The 13,625-nt window shown below is 36.4% G+C and overlaps 2 protein-coding genes across 3 annotated transcripts in view; one reads left to right on the top strand and one right to left on the bottom strand.

Annotated features, from left to right (window-relative positions):
• Nucleotides 1-5,733, top strand: part of LOC107083184 (ubiquitin carboxyl-terminal hydrolase 22) — a 28,895-nt gene extending 23,162 nt beyond the window's left edge. Inside the window, exons 9-14 of one of the 2 annotated variants that reach the window (XM_015372196.1) lie at nt 398-556; nt 1,847-1,973; nt 2,456-2,547; nt 4,109-4,171; nt 4,749-4,898; nt 4,980-5,733. In XM_015372196.1, the coding sequence (XP_015227682.1) occupies nt 398-556; nt 1,847-1,973; nt 2,456-2,547; nt 4,109-4,171; nt 4,749-4,898; nt 4,980-5,022 (634 nt within the window). In that variant the 3' untranslated portion in view covers nt 5,023-5,733. The remainder of the gene's footprint in view (nt 1-397; nt 557-1,846; nt 1,974-2,455; nt 2,548-4,108; nt 4,172-4,748; nt 4,899-4,979) is intronic. The other variant, XM_015372197.1, reaches the window with a different exon arrangement.
• Nucleotides 5,734-8,645: 2,912 nt separating this feature from the next.
• The window catches only part of LOC107083133 (somatostatin receptor type 2-like), a 5,542-nt gene continuing 562 nt past the window's right edge, over nt 8,646-13,625 (bottom strand). The window contains exon 2 of the mRNA XM_015372134.1: nt 8,646-12,170. Coding sequence (XP_015227620.1) covers nt 11,028-12,140 — 1,113 coding nt within the window. The 5' untranslated portion in view covers nt 12,141-12,170 and the 3' untranslated portion in view covers nt 8,646-11,027. The remainder of the gene's footprint in view (nt 12,171-13,625) is intronic.

Here is a 13,625-nt window from a genome sequence, read left to right as displayed (position 1 = left end):
TTAGAAAATAGTGACTCATCTCAACAGCCTTGGTAATGTGCAGTAAGTCTTCTCTTACACTATGTATTTATGCATATAAGCCAGTGTGGGCCACAGTCTACAGTCCTTAATTGCCATTGTGTTGAAAGGCTATAGATTTCAAAAAGCCCATTCTCTTTGTAACCTTATCTTGTAATATCAGCTTGGATATTATGTACAGAGACAGGTTTCCACACCCAAGGTTAAAACAAAAAAATGTTCTAAATCGAAGGAATGGCAGAGTTAAAACTTGTGCATTGCAGCTTATGTCATCATCCTTTCATCACCTGCAGTATGTGACAAACAGGCCAACAGAAAAGCACTTTCCACTTAATCTTCATCCTGGACTAACCTCTCTTTCTGCTCTTTTTTTCTAAAGTGGGGTTTCAACAACCATAGATCCATTTTGGGACATCAGTTTGGATTTGCCAGGTTCATCTACGCCTTTTTGGCCTCTGAGCCCCGGAGGGGACAGCGGCACAGTCAACGGCGAGAGCCACCTGTCAGGATCCACCACACTCACAGACTGCCTACGCAGGTACAAGCTTGTCTCCACCACTCTATTTTGACTTAACTGTTATTTCTTTTTTAAGATAAGTTTAAAAGTAACTCTTATACATAATGGAAAAATCATGATGCATCTATTAGTAAATTACAGGTAAATTTGATTGTTTGGTGAGAAGTCTCTTGGCATCTGCTGTTAATAATATTACTATCCACAATTATATTACCATTGCTTTTATTGCTATGACAAAAAACTGTTCTGAAGAAATGTATGCAAAAGTATGCATTGAATATTATCATTGGTTTGAGTCAGTATTGTTAACTTAGTTCCCTGCCATGTTATCCAACATAGGACCATTGAGTCCCAGGTTTACGCGGTTGCATAAACAGGATAAGTGTTTTAGCTCAACTGAAAAGGGAAACTTAAGCAATACTATAAACCAGTGGCAACATGGAATGATGGTGTATTTTCCCCCAAACTCTGAGATCAAATGGTAATGATTAAAGGATAAACCACTCAACTGGCCAGAGATTAAATAAAACAAAACAATTAAAGGCTTTCCCTCCTTCTTTTAATGCATGAAAATATATAGGTATATACATGAATACCTTTGAATCTTTGTGTTTTGACAAAAAAGAAAAATGTTTTTTGAGATGCATTGTTAAACTTTTTGTCTTGGATATAGAACTTTTGGTTTTATTTGTCAGACAAGAAATGTTATTAATCCTGAAAGCTGAGTTCAGTGTATCTCTACCAGTGATTTCTATTGCTTCTATTGGTTTTTTGTATCTTTTCTGTCAAACTGGAACACCACACAAACGCACCCCCCACACACACACACTTGTATAAAGGGTCACATATGGTGTCTGCTCAATCCCAACAACCCTGTTATGCTTGGTTCTCCTCTTGTCTCATCACCTGGTTGACAGAGCAGGTGTGACCTCGCAAATTCTCCACTGCAACCTCCTCGTTTGGCAATTTCTTTTTCACTTTCCCTCATCTTATTTCATTTCCCTGCCTCTCTACCTAATTCCTTTCCCCCCATGCCCTCAATCTGTACCTCTTCCATTTGTTTCACCCCCAACTCTCTTTTTCTTTTTTTTTCTCGCCTTCTATTTTTTTTCACTGCAGCACCTCACACACCCCTACTTGCTGCAGCAAGTCTCTTAAAGGTACAGAGCAGGCTGAAGCTGTTGCGCTTACTCAACTGAGATCAAACGAAACCTCCATCCAAATTAATGATAAAAGCCAAGGATGTTCGCTGTGAGATCTGTAACCACACAGAATTACGGTTTGCTATAAATGCTGTCCTCTGGTCTGCAGGTTTACACGGCCTGAGCATCTTGGAAGCAGTGCCAAAATCAAGTGTGGGGGTTGCCATAGTTACCAGGAGTCCACCAAACAGCTGACAATGAAAAAGCTCCCCATTGTAGCATGTTTTCATCTCAAAGTGAGTCAGTAGCAATGCGCTACCAGTTTGTTATTGTAAAGCTGTAGGTCTTCACTCTGAAACAGTTGATGCGCTCTACACAGAAGCCTTATTATAAGCTTATTTATTCTTTTATCTGTACAAGCGGTTTAGAGTTTTAGTGCATCGGTGTGTTTTTTAGTCCATGTAGCTGTTGTTGCTTTACCTCCTGCTGTTTTAGTGCTTTAATGTTTAGTCCCAGTATCTCCCTCAATCTAACAAATCCACTCCCCATGTTTTATTTATTACATGGAGCTAGAGACATAAATAATGATATTCATGGTATTCATTTGAACACACTGTAAAAGCCTTTGAGCATATTCACATTATTGTTAAATCAAGGTTGAAAACATATAAATTGTATTTATTATAAAGTGTTGCTTTAATTTTACCTTTGCTTCCTTTCCCATCCCTCCCTTCTTTTAACCTTTTTCCTTATCACTCCTCTCTGGACCCCCCTACAGCGGTTTGAGCATTCTGCTAAATTGCGGCGGAAGATCACTACATATGTTTCCTTCCCTTTAGAGCTGGACATGACACCTTTCATGGCATCCAGGTAATACTTGAAATTTTTTATTTTTTTTTTTACTAAAGCTGCACCAGTGATTGGTCTATGGCTGTGACTATAAGTCAGAAATGTTGTTCCCTTATATATACTATTTTGGGTCTAATAAATACTTCAGCTAACAGCAGAAGTTCTGTACTGGTTCAAGTCTGTATGAATGTATAACTGAGTAAAAATTCTTTATAAATATAAAAAAAATAGCTTTAAACAGTCTATACAGTAAATATAATTAATCTATGTATGAAAGCTAAGAACGAATCTTCTTACCGTAAAACTCTTTTGATGTTTTTATTCCTTAAAAAGCCACATACGGGTTATTTCCCTAATTGGGAAGAAATTGTCTTAGATAAATGGATAATTCTGGGTATAAACTGTAATTAAAATATATTCGCCTAAAATGTATGTTTTCAGTTTGAACAGCTTTCCAGCACCACTGCCATGATTTCTGGATCAAAATGAATAAATCGAACTAAGAATTGAACACTTGATGCCTTAAAAAAATCAGATAATTTAGTTAATTAGTCAGATTTAAATTTTTAAAACCTTCTTTTCACAAGGAGAATTGCTTACATATAATTTTTTGACATATTGTCCATATTTAACTGAATCCAAACACTAGCTTGAAATCTTACTATGTGATATTGAAAACAAAGTTGTTACCAATTAAGAATGACCTGTAGATGTTCTTTCAAAATAATATATTGCTGATTAAAAAAAGCTAACATTTTTATTTTGGAAAAGCCCCTTTTTAATAAAAAGGTTGCTTTAATTGAGATAAGTGCAATCAGATGAATATTCTTTGAACTTTTTTTCTAAAGATTGTTTGTGGCCTACCATAAGGACTTTTTATATGCAGTGCAAAACTTAGAGGTTTTAAAAAACATTAATCAATAATAATACATCCTCCTACTCTGGTTAATGTTTTGTCCTACTTTATGTATTAAAATAAGTTAACTGAAACTTGTAAATAGAAGACTAGCATGGATCAATAATACGGAAGTGAAATTAACCCATTTATTGTAGATAATGGAAGCAAGTTGTCTTACTTCAAGCATTATATAAAAAAAAAAAAAATGTCCTTAACATTACAATTTCAGAACGGAAGCATTACTCATGCTCTGCTTCAGACCAATAGTCCCATAGGGGACGTTTGGTGGTGTTGGGTATGGCATAGTGCATTTACCAGTAAAACTAACAGTTAGCTGGTTTAAATAGAATTTTACAAATGGCAATGCTAAAATTTTATTTGCAACTATGTATAAAAGTTGTTTCAATTTAAAGAACAAAGTGGTCTCGGAGGGACACATGGAAATACATCTGTATACATCTATAATTACATCTGAGAATAATGACTGAAATCAGTACAGCATTAGTTTTACATGATCTATAACAGAAAAATAACTCAAACGCCAAATCGAATTAAGTATCTTACATTTAGTCTGAAAATGTCTGAAATTTAGGAAACATAGAAATCATATATTGTCCTATTCTGCCACCTAGTGGATTTATATTCTCTAATAAAACCAGTATGTGATGTTTTTCTTATCCACAGTAAAGAGAGCAGAATGAATGGGCAGTATCAACAGTCAGTGGACATATTGAACAACGACAATAAGTGAGTACCTATGTTGTAGCATATAGGGAAAAAATTCATTTATAAACCTTTTGCTTTCAGCAATTCAAAAGCAACATTGTGATCGCGGAACTTTATTAACTTTTGCTTAGCAATAAATGCTAAAGACTTGAAGCATCTGGCTATAACTTAGTATAATTAGGCTTCTTAGTTTTCCTCGTCCATAGCATCTAGTTTCCACAAAATTTATTGGAGAATTACGTGGAAAACATACCAAAACTGCATGTTGTGGACAAATAGAGATGTGCAAATATTCTTTGTTTGTCTAATTGCACAGGTTACATAGGTTGATAAGCAGTTTTATTCTATAAATTGCCTGCTCACAACTACATAACAGCTTAAATTGGAAGCCAACCAGATGTTTCAACACCTATCCAAGAGTCTTCTTAAATTCTATCAGTTTGCACTACTAGATGACAGAATTGTTTTTGTTTTTTGTTTGTTTTTTTAATATATCACCAATTTACAACATAATATTAAGGCAGTTTACGGAGACAAATTCAGATCTTATATTCCTGATTGGTAAAACGTATGTCAATAAACACCTTTATGTTTTCAGGTATTCCTTGTTTGCTGTGGTCAATCACCAAGGCACATTGGAGAGCGGCCACTACACTAGCTTCATCCGTCAACACAAAGACCAGTGGTTCAAATGTGACGATGCCATTATCACCAAGGCCAGCATTAAGGATGTACTTGATAGCGAGGGGTAAGAACCAAATATGGACCTTAGCAGAAATCTAAATTGGATGAATATAATCTAAGTCTGATCTTGTTTTTCCCCTCACAGGTATCTTTTATTCTACCATAAACAGTTCCTTGAGTATGAATAAATCCTCTGACCTTTGATCAGGAAGAACCACTGCTTCAAAGGGGAGAGCGAAGAGACAAGGGTGCAGGACGAAACGAAAACACACAAACCTACCTGAAACCTTTTTCAACTACCAGTCTGCTCCTTCACTGAGAGCTATTTAAAAAAAAAAAGACATAAAATCATGGAAACTAATAAAAAAGAAAAGCACTGAGCTACTTCTTGGCATCTACTTGACAAAACTGAATGAAAAGGAATGCTGGTGGAAAAGTCGTCCATCACCTGTTCAGATGTGGGCTCAGGGAAGAGGCTCCAGACCCCTCAGTCTCTCTGTCCCCTGACCCCCTTTTGCTGCAGGGATGGAGTGTGATACTGGGCACACCTGGGATTTTCTTACAGTATTCTAATCTCCATGCCCCCTCCCCTTCCATTTCTCTCCCATGGTGCTCTCATTTCAACTGACCAAGCATTTAAACCTGCTCATAATGAGGATCATATGCATATAGGACTAAATGCAAACAAAAAAATAAGCCCTAACACAGACCAGTGTATTGCAACTTCTGCTAGGACCCTTTTGAAGGTTTGGTCAGGATTTTTATCATTTGTGACTTTAGTTTTGAAATACTGTATGAATCCTAGCATACATCTACGTTTAAGAGCAAAGAAAACATGGGAGAGCTTAGAAACGCTGCCTTTTCAGTTGCTGGAGAAGCGCTGCCATGGAAACTAAACAGATCTGAACCTGAGTGTTCTCATGTTCATTTTGTGTTATTCTTTTTTGTTCATTTTAAAGTGGTTGAGGGCAGGAAATATCTATTTTTTTAGCAATTCATTAAATTTTAAGTTTTTGTTTACCTTTGTTTTTCCAGTGCATTTTTTCTACGTTTTCAGTACAGTCACATGTTCCTTGCTGTTCTGGTACCTGAAATGTTTTTTGGACGTATTATTCTTTCATTCTCGTGAAATTGTGGCTATAATGGCAGTGTGGATCTATCGACTCACCTTTGTGATGTTAAAATATGCTAAACGAGAGCGTACATGTGGCATTCTGACAAGGACTTGATATGTGAACTTAAAATCTGAACCTTTGTGCAAAAGAAAATACCCTACATAAATTAACATGCTGCATGCAACCAGGCTTTTTGTGATCATGTGTTTAAAAAAAAAAATGCCTTTAGATGCGGTTTAGAGATTGCTCTCAAGGAATAATTCACAGAATGGGATGTGTAAGTTAAACTAACACTTTGCACAGATATGGGGGCCATTTGACCACAGCCTGGCTCTGATTCCATCAGTGTTAAACTTCTTCATTGGCTGGTACGGACCACTGTGCTTTGTGGTGTCGTTTCCCTCGGCAGATCAGCAAAATACACGTTCAGTCAGACTCTAGATAATGCACATAATTCCTGTCAGGGTAACTGAAAGTGTTTGTATAAAAATATTCCCTCATGTGAGAAAAGACATGAGGCCATTTACCTGAATTGTAAAAAAAAAAGAAAAGATTCTTATGTTTTTCTGCTCTGTAATTAAATTCAAACATATCTCTTTTTCTTTTTTCTTTTGGCTAGAGGAATATAATGGTTTATGGAAAGTAAAGTTCTACACATAATGTGTAATGATCATGGTTTCGATGCATTGTGGTCCAGTTCAGACCATCCGAAGGCATTCAGGGAAACAGCTGAAACAAAAAATTAGAGCTTCATTGTCTGTTTCAGTGATTAAACTCAGAACAAAACTGGAATGTGCATTTGGTGTGCTTTTTTTTTTTTCTTTTTCTGAAGTACTAGACGATGCACTGTAGTACATCTGAGCCAAATCTGTATAGTTTTCTATTGTCAGGTGTACAGTTTCTGTATTCTACTTCAGTCATTATTATAGCAAGGCAAAAATAATAAAAAGCATATATACTGTGAGCTGCAGCTTTGTAAATGTCGAATTCAACCATTTTGTTTCTGCTCTTTGGTCACCTTTCACTCACAAGGGTATGGCTCCACCCTGTGGTCGCATATAGAAGCAAAATGCAGCGTAAAGGAAATTAATTCACATTTCTGGCTTTAAAAATTCACTTATGCTTTACAGACAGGTATTTTTCTCTGTTTATTCTAAAATGTTGCATATTTCTAAGGAAAACAAAGGCATTAGTTTGGAGGTCATAACTTATGTTAAGCATGTTCATAAGTTATTTTCTCTTTCACATTTTGATTTTATAACGGTAAAACTACCAGTTCTATTAGTGAACAAAGCTGTTAGCAGTCTTGGCTTATCAAGCTTTTTTTTTTATTTCAAATAAGCAGAGCTTTTGGGACAAAATCAAATCACAGATATACAAACTTGATACAGAAACAGTTTCCATAACCAGACTGAGCAGAACAAATACATTTGGCTACATAATGCATCTTTAAAGATAAAGTAAGGTATATTTTCATTAGCACTGTTAGAAAACAATGTGCTAATGTCATTTTAAATTGAAATATGCTACTATGATGTATAATTTGTGCTTTTTTTGTACCACCTAATAACAGAAAAGACTAATATTTTTGCTTAAACATTTTTCTTCGTTCCATCACACAATGTCTAGTACAGATATATACCGGTATATATATTTTTGGAAATCTTTAGCAACTTTTACATGCATAATGTGCATAATGCCTGGTGTTGTTAGCCAAAGTCATTACCAATAAACATGGTTTCACAATGAACAAGGTTATCACAAATTATGGGAGAAATGTTTGCAGCTTTTTAATTTAATTTGATTCTACGGTGGAGCAAGAAATATTGACTTTTCTTTCCTGTTTTATAGTAACTTACTAAAACATGCAAAAAAAGAAAAATTTGGATAGTCAGCCCTTTTTCATGTTCAAAACAAATGAATTCAATGCTAAAGTTTTCTCTAATGTGAACCATTTAGAATTACAGTATGTGTGATATAAAACCATTCCCAATGATGATTGACACATTTTAATAGTTCTCAGCAGAAAAGACTTCATGTACATATATGACCTCAAAACACATAAATATGTCAAAAAATGTGTTTATTCCACATTTGCTTCATTGCATCCCCTTCAGGATTTAAAAAGGGTCGTACAGTGTCTGTAGCTCAAGACTTCCAAACATCGGATCTTTTCCAGACAAACATACCATTGTTTTGTATTTTTTAATCCTTGAACCCAAGACAGCGATTGCATGGAGTCACTGTCCAGTGTGAGACATTAGCTCTTTGCTTCAGGCCATCAGTCTCAAACTCAAATCCTAAAAGGTCAGAGTCCTGTAATTTTACACACTTAAGTCAACAGCTAAACTGACTCACTAGCAGAGAGTCAGGCTTTACAGAGCCCTGCTAATGAGCTAATATTTAGGACTGGATTGTTAAGGTAAAACTAAAATTTACCAGTCAATAGCCGTTGAAGTCTGGAGCTTAAGATCGTTGTTTAGAAGTATTTAAGTTGTTTTAAACATTTTTTAATATATAATACTTTAAAACAATGTCATTACACCGCTTTAATCAGTGACATATTTTTCATTTTAAGTATCCCAAATTTTCTTTTTTTTTTTTTTTTCTTGCTTTTTTCCACTGGTAGTAATTCTAAAAAAAGATTCTCTTTCTTGTATTTTGACTGCCAATTCCTTAAAATACAGCAGGTCTACCAGCAAATTTTAGGTGTTTGCGCTATCCTGCCTCGTTATTATGAATATTTCACTTATAGTATTACCTTACACAGACCAGGTATATTTAGTGTAATATTTGGAAACTTTTTGTGTATGGATGAGGAGATTTTAAGAAAAAACATAAACTTCTAGAAAATAATTGTTTGAGGCTTCCATCGAATGTTAGAATTTTTTTCCCCAGAACTTTTTATTGTCATTACACTGTTACATGTACAGAGCAACGAAATTCACACTCTGCATTTAACCCATCCCATCGGGGAGCAGTGGACTACCATTTGCAGCACCCAGAGAGCAGAATGGAGTTAGGATCTTGCTCAGAGAACCAGAGTGGTAGTCTGTGGGAGTGGGTTTTGAACTCACAACCTCAGGATTCCAAGCTCTATGCCCTAACCACCACTCCCCTTGTAAATAAAACTTGCGTGGTTTGGAAACTAAAATAAGTCTCCAAACCCTGATGACTATATCCAGTTCCAGCAGCTGTCACTTAATGGGGTTTTCTTTTCTTTTTGGAAATGAACCATGTTAATTCCCGAAGTTTTTCAATATACATTTTTATTTAATTATACAATTTCTTTCTTAGGCTAGGGAATTTGAACATTTGAAATGAAACATTTAAAACACGTTATTTTAGTTGTACAATCTTGCTTTGGTGTTGGTGCTCTGTTGGTTTTTCAGCCACAGTGTATTATGATTCACCGATTAATGTAGCGTTTAGCCTCTGAAAAATACTTTAACGGCATCGTGTGATTTCTTGTGCTGTACAAAGCAGTAGAAAATAGTTTATTATACAGCACCGCTTGAAAGGAGTAAGTAAATCTGCTTATTAGCTCTAATTAGTAAGCAACTCACTTTTTTGGACAATACTGAAATTAAATTATACATTTCTTGCTATGAGGCTCATGAATTGTCTTTTACAAAAGAAGAAGTATGCACATATAACTTTTAAGATTTAATCCTCACTATATAAGTTACACATAATAGCAAAACAGGTGTGATACAGATACGTTCACAACCCATCTATTTGGAAACTATGAGATGGAAATCCTACATCTGGCGGAAAAGCAATTTTACTGTTAAGTTAGGCAGGTTGTGAGGTTGATGTGTGTTTTCAGCTGCAAATTAATACTAAGACGATAGTGGTGGTGATAAAGGAACACTATAACCTCTTAAGGATAAGTGTTCTAGCCCTTCACAAATCCACATCACTCACTCAGCCTGTGATAGAGAGGTTGTTACACTAACAATTGCTCCCTCTCAAACGGCACAAGAAATTTAAATTATATTAGTTTTTTCTTGAGTGGGTCAAAGCAAGTTGAGTTTTTTTTTCTTTTGACTTTGCAGAAAACACATAGAAAATAGGGCACAGCAATCTTTGAAGCTCAAGCAGCTCCTGACAGATGGGTCCACAGCGAAGACGAGTACAGTCATCATTCATGAAACATTATATGGACAGGTTTCATGTGCTGACATAACACAAACACACAACAACCCAGGATTCATACTGAATAATGTAGAGTCACATAATCCAACATTTTTTTTTTCAAAGAGACGTAATTTACATGGTCAAACTGTACATTAATCAATTGAATTATACATAAGCAGTAATGCAAAACACTATCCCACATACATTTAGAGTGATGAACATCAGCAAGAATATTTTTTCCTGTTTAACACTGTGCTGTAGGTTACTGGAGCTACAACTTTAACGCACTATTGCCACGGAGCCAAATGTTACCTACATTTATATAGATATTTATCACAAGTAAACTGCTCCAATAAATAAGAATATCCACACTTCAAAGGAAAAACACAAGAGCGTTGAAGCTCATTACATTCTGCTACAGAGGGATAATTTATATTTGAACATAATTGAGTTTTTTGAAATATGTACATCATAGATTCTGTTTTATATACAATCTTTGCGTCCAGATACACAATTATTTACAAAAATATTTTACTTCCCCCAAAAAAATCACAACCAGCTAAAACAACTGCAAGTTTCGTTATACCCGTGTTGTTTCAAACACTGGTAGGAAATCTAATGCAGGGCATGTTGTAAACAACATATATAATCCTGAGTCTCCAGGGAAATTTACGTCACCCAGGAGACCATTTGCAAGTGGGTGTGATTTGTTATGTTCCCTCAGGTCTACATAAAGTAATCACAGTTGTCAATCACATTTGGCTTAAAGCCTACTGATGACATTTAAATAAACCTGTGATTTATTTTTTTGGAATCACTAAAAAATCCAACAAAAACACAGGAATAGCGGTTTTGACATGCTGCCTTTTCCTTCTAAGTTCTGGGGCTTTTTTTGGAGACACCTTGCAGAGGTTGGTAAAGTCTATTACGATTTCCTCTTAGATGCTGGTCTGCAGGTCGCCATTGAGCAAAGTACTCTGTGTCTCTGTTGGGTCGTTCATCATCCGAGATTTGTCCTGCCGGCTGTCACTTCGCTCAACCTCATCTAGCCCTCCGACCTTTTTAAGGCACAGAACATTCTGGAAACTCTTCTTAAAGTTCTCTGATAGAAAGGCATAGAGGATAGGGTTGGCACAGCTGTTTGCGTATCCTAGAACCACAACAAAGGCAAAGGTGCTCCTCAGGATGGGTGTGGTGCTGATGCTGCCTGTCACAGAGGTCACATTGAAAACATAGAAAGGCAGCCAACAAAATACAAACACAGCCACTACGATGGAAACCATTCGAGTGACCCTTCGTTCTGATCGCTTCCTTTTGGAAGAGCCTACTCGGATGCCTGAAGACTTCACCTTAATTATGATGAGTAGGTAGCAGAGACAAATGACCAAAAGGGGGAGAAAGAAACCTAGAATGAAGGTGTAAAACATGAAGACTGTGTAGTAGGTCTCTTGAGGTTCTGGCCAGACAATTGTGCAGAAGCAACCATTGTGCTTTGTAATCACACCACTATAGATAACAATTGGCAGATTGACCAGCAGGGAAACCCCCCAAACGGCTAAATTAATAGTCTTGGCAATGCGCGGTTTCCGCCACTTGGTGGACTTTATAGGATGTACCACTGCCAAGTAACGGTCGATGCTCATCACCATCAGGCAGAAGATGGAAGTGAACTGGTTCAGGGAATCCACAGTCATAACGACCCTGCAGAGCACGGGTCCAAAGGGCCAATGAACCAGAGCCAACTGAATAGCAATGAATGGCAGACCAAGCATAAATAGCACGTCTGCCACTGCCAGATTGAGGATGTAGATGTTGGTGACTGTCTTCATCTTGGCATAGCGCAGGATGACATAGATGACAAGGGCATTTCCACAAAGACCCACAGCACAAACCAGGAAGTAAATACAGGTGATGACCACTGTGCTGGTTTGGTTAAAGCTGTGGTCTGTATAGCTCCCATTGATGATGGACTCATTCCCCTGCATGAAGCTGTCATACATGAGGTGCTCGGATAGGTTCGGCAGAGATGATGGGAACATCCACGGCTCCATGATCTGCCTAAGCTGATTACGGCATCCCACCTGCACACAAAGAAAGACAACTGATTTTGATATAATTATCAATCTAATGTTGAGGGCAATCCCTCTTCATTTCTGCACCAAGACAACTTGCTGACAGTCGGTCTGGTTGACCTCAACTTAATGACTCACTATCAAATAGCAATTTCCATTATTGCTGTAAAAAAGATTTGCATGGTACAATTCAATACTGCTAGTTTAGCATTTTAGGTTCATGTAGTATATTTACTTTTTCTGGTCACGCATAAGGACAGCCCTTCCTGGAAGGAATTTATTGATTTTACTTGAGAGATAGCCCTTCTTGAGAACTCACCTGACTGAGAGTGTGTCTGAAGAAGGACCCTGTCAGAAAAGGACCTTTCTTACACAGGCTAGAGCACTTTGTGTATCTGCTGAAGTCCTTGAAATATCAAGGGAAATAACACACAAAGCAATTACAAGCTCTCCAGGTGGAAATAACAAATGATCAGATGCGACAAGTTACTCTAAATTTCCCCTCAGATTCTGTGTTTTCAATTTATTAAGGCCTAGCCATGGATGTAAATTAACCCAAGCCAAGTAATTGAAAGCAGAGAATCAGGGCACTGCCAAGCTGCTTTGCTTCAGTCAGATCAAAGTGCCTTTTACTGCATGCCTGTTCATAAGCACAGACATGATCTGATAACTTAGTCTGGTGCCAGTAAGGTCAGTTGTTTTATTGCGCTAGTTTGTTTGTTTGTTTGTTTGTTTGTTTGTTTCTTTCTTTCTTTCTTTCTTTCTTTCTTTCTTTCTTTCTTTCTTTCTTTCTTTCTTTCTTTCTTTCTTTCTATCTTTCTATCTTTCTTTCTTTCTTTCTGCGTAACAGTATAATGGAGCGGACTGTAAACATAAGGTGAACATGCAACCTCATGCTGAAATGGATGTTTGACCTCAGTGACAGCTCAATGTCCATTTTTGGAGTCAGGTGGGCTAAAATACATTTGGATAAAATTTTATCTTTGGACATTATAATATAGATAATAGTCCAGCAATAAACAGAGAGAATATGAAAAATTACCATTAATCAGTCAAAAGAACAATATTTTCTTTGGCACAATTAAGACAAAGCAACAAAGCAGTGATAAGAAATATTAAAGGAATAAAAAGTGAAGAAATATTTTTCAAAAATATACAAAATGTTGCTCCCTGTTGTGACAATGTCTCATCAAGATGCTGCAAATTTTTTTTTTATCTCTCTCTGTTATTTCTCAATTTTATGAAAATATCACAATTACTGCGCAGCAGTGACAATATGAGTAAAATCCAATTATTGGAAGTAAATTTGCACTATAGTGACATGCAATCTGAGTGAACGTAAAAGAAGGGAGGTCATGTTAGTCATTAACGATGTTGAGAAACTCTGCACACACCAGTCGTGTTTGGTTTGTACGGAATGAACTAACACGTGTAAATACATGTAGTTTTTTTTTTTTTAAAACG

This window comes from Cyprinodon variegatus, unplaced genomic scaffold (assembly GCF_000732505.1).
Source record: "Cyprinodon variegatus isolate N-32 unplaced genomic scaffold, C_variegatus-1.0 Scaffold69, whole genome shotgun sequence".
Taxonomy (NCBI): Eukaryota; Metazoa; Chordata; class Actinopteri; order Cyprinodontiformes; family Cyprinodontidae; genus Cyprinodon; species Cyprinodon variegatus.
Note: the sequence above shows the minus strand (reverse complement) of the source record. Positions and strands in the feature narration are given on the sequence as shown.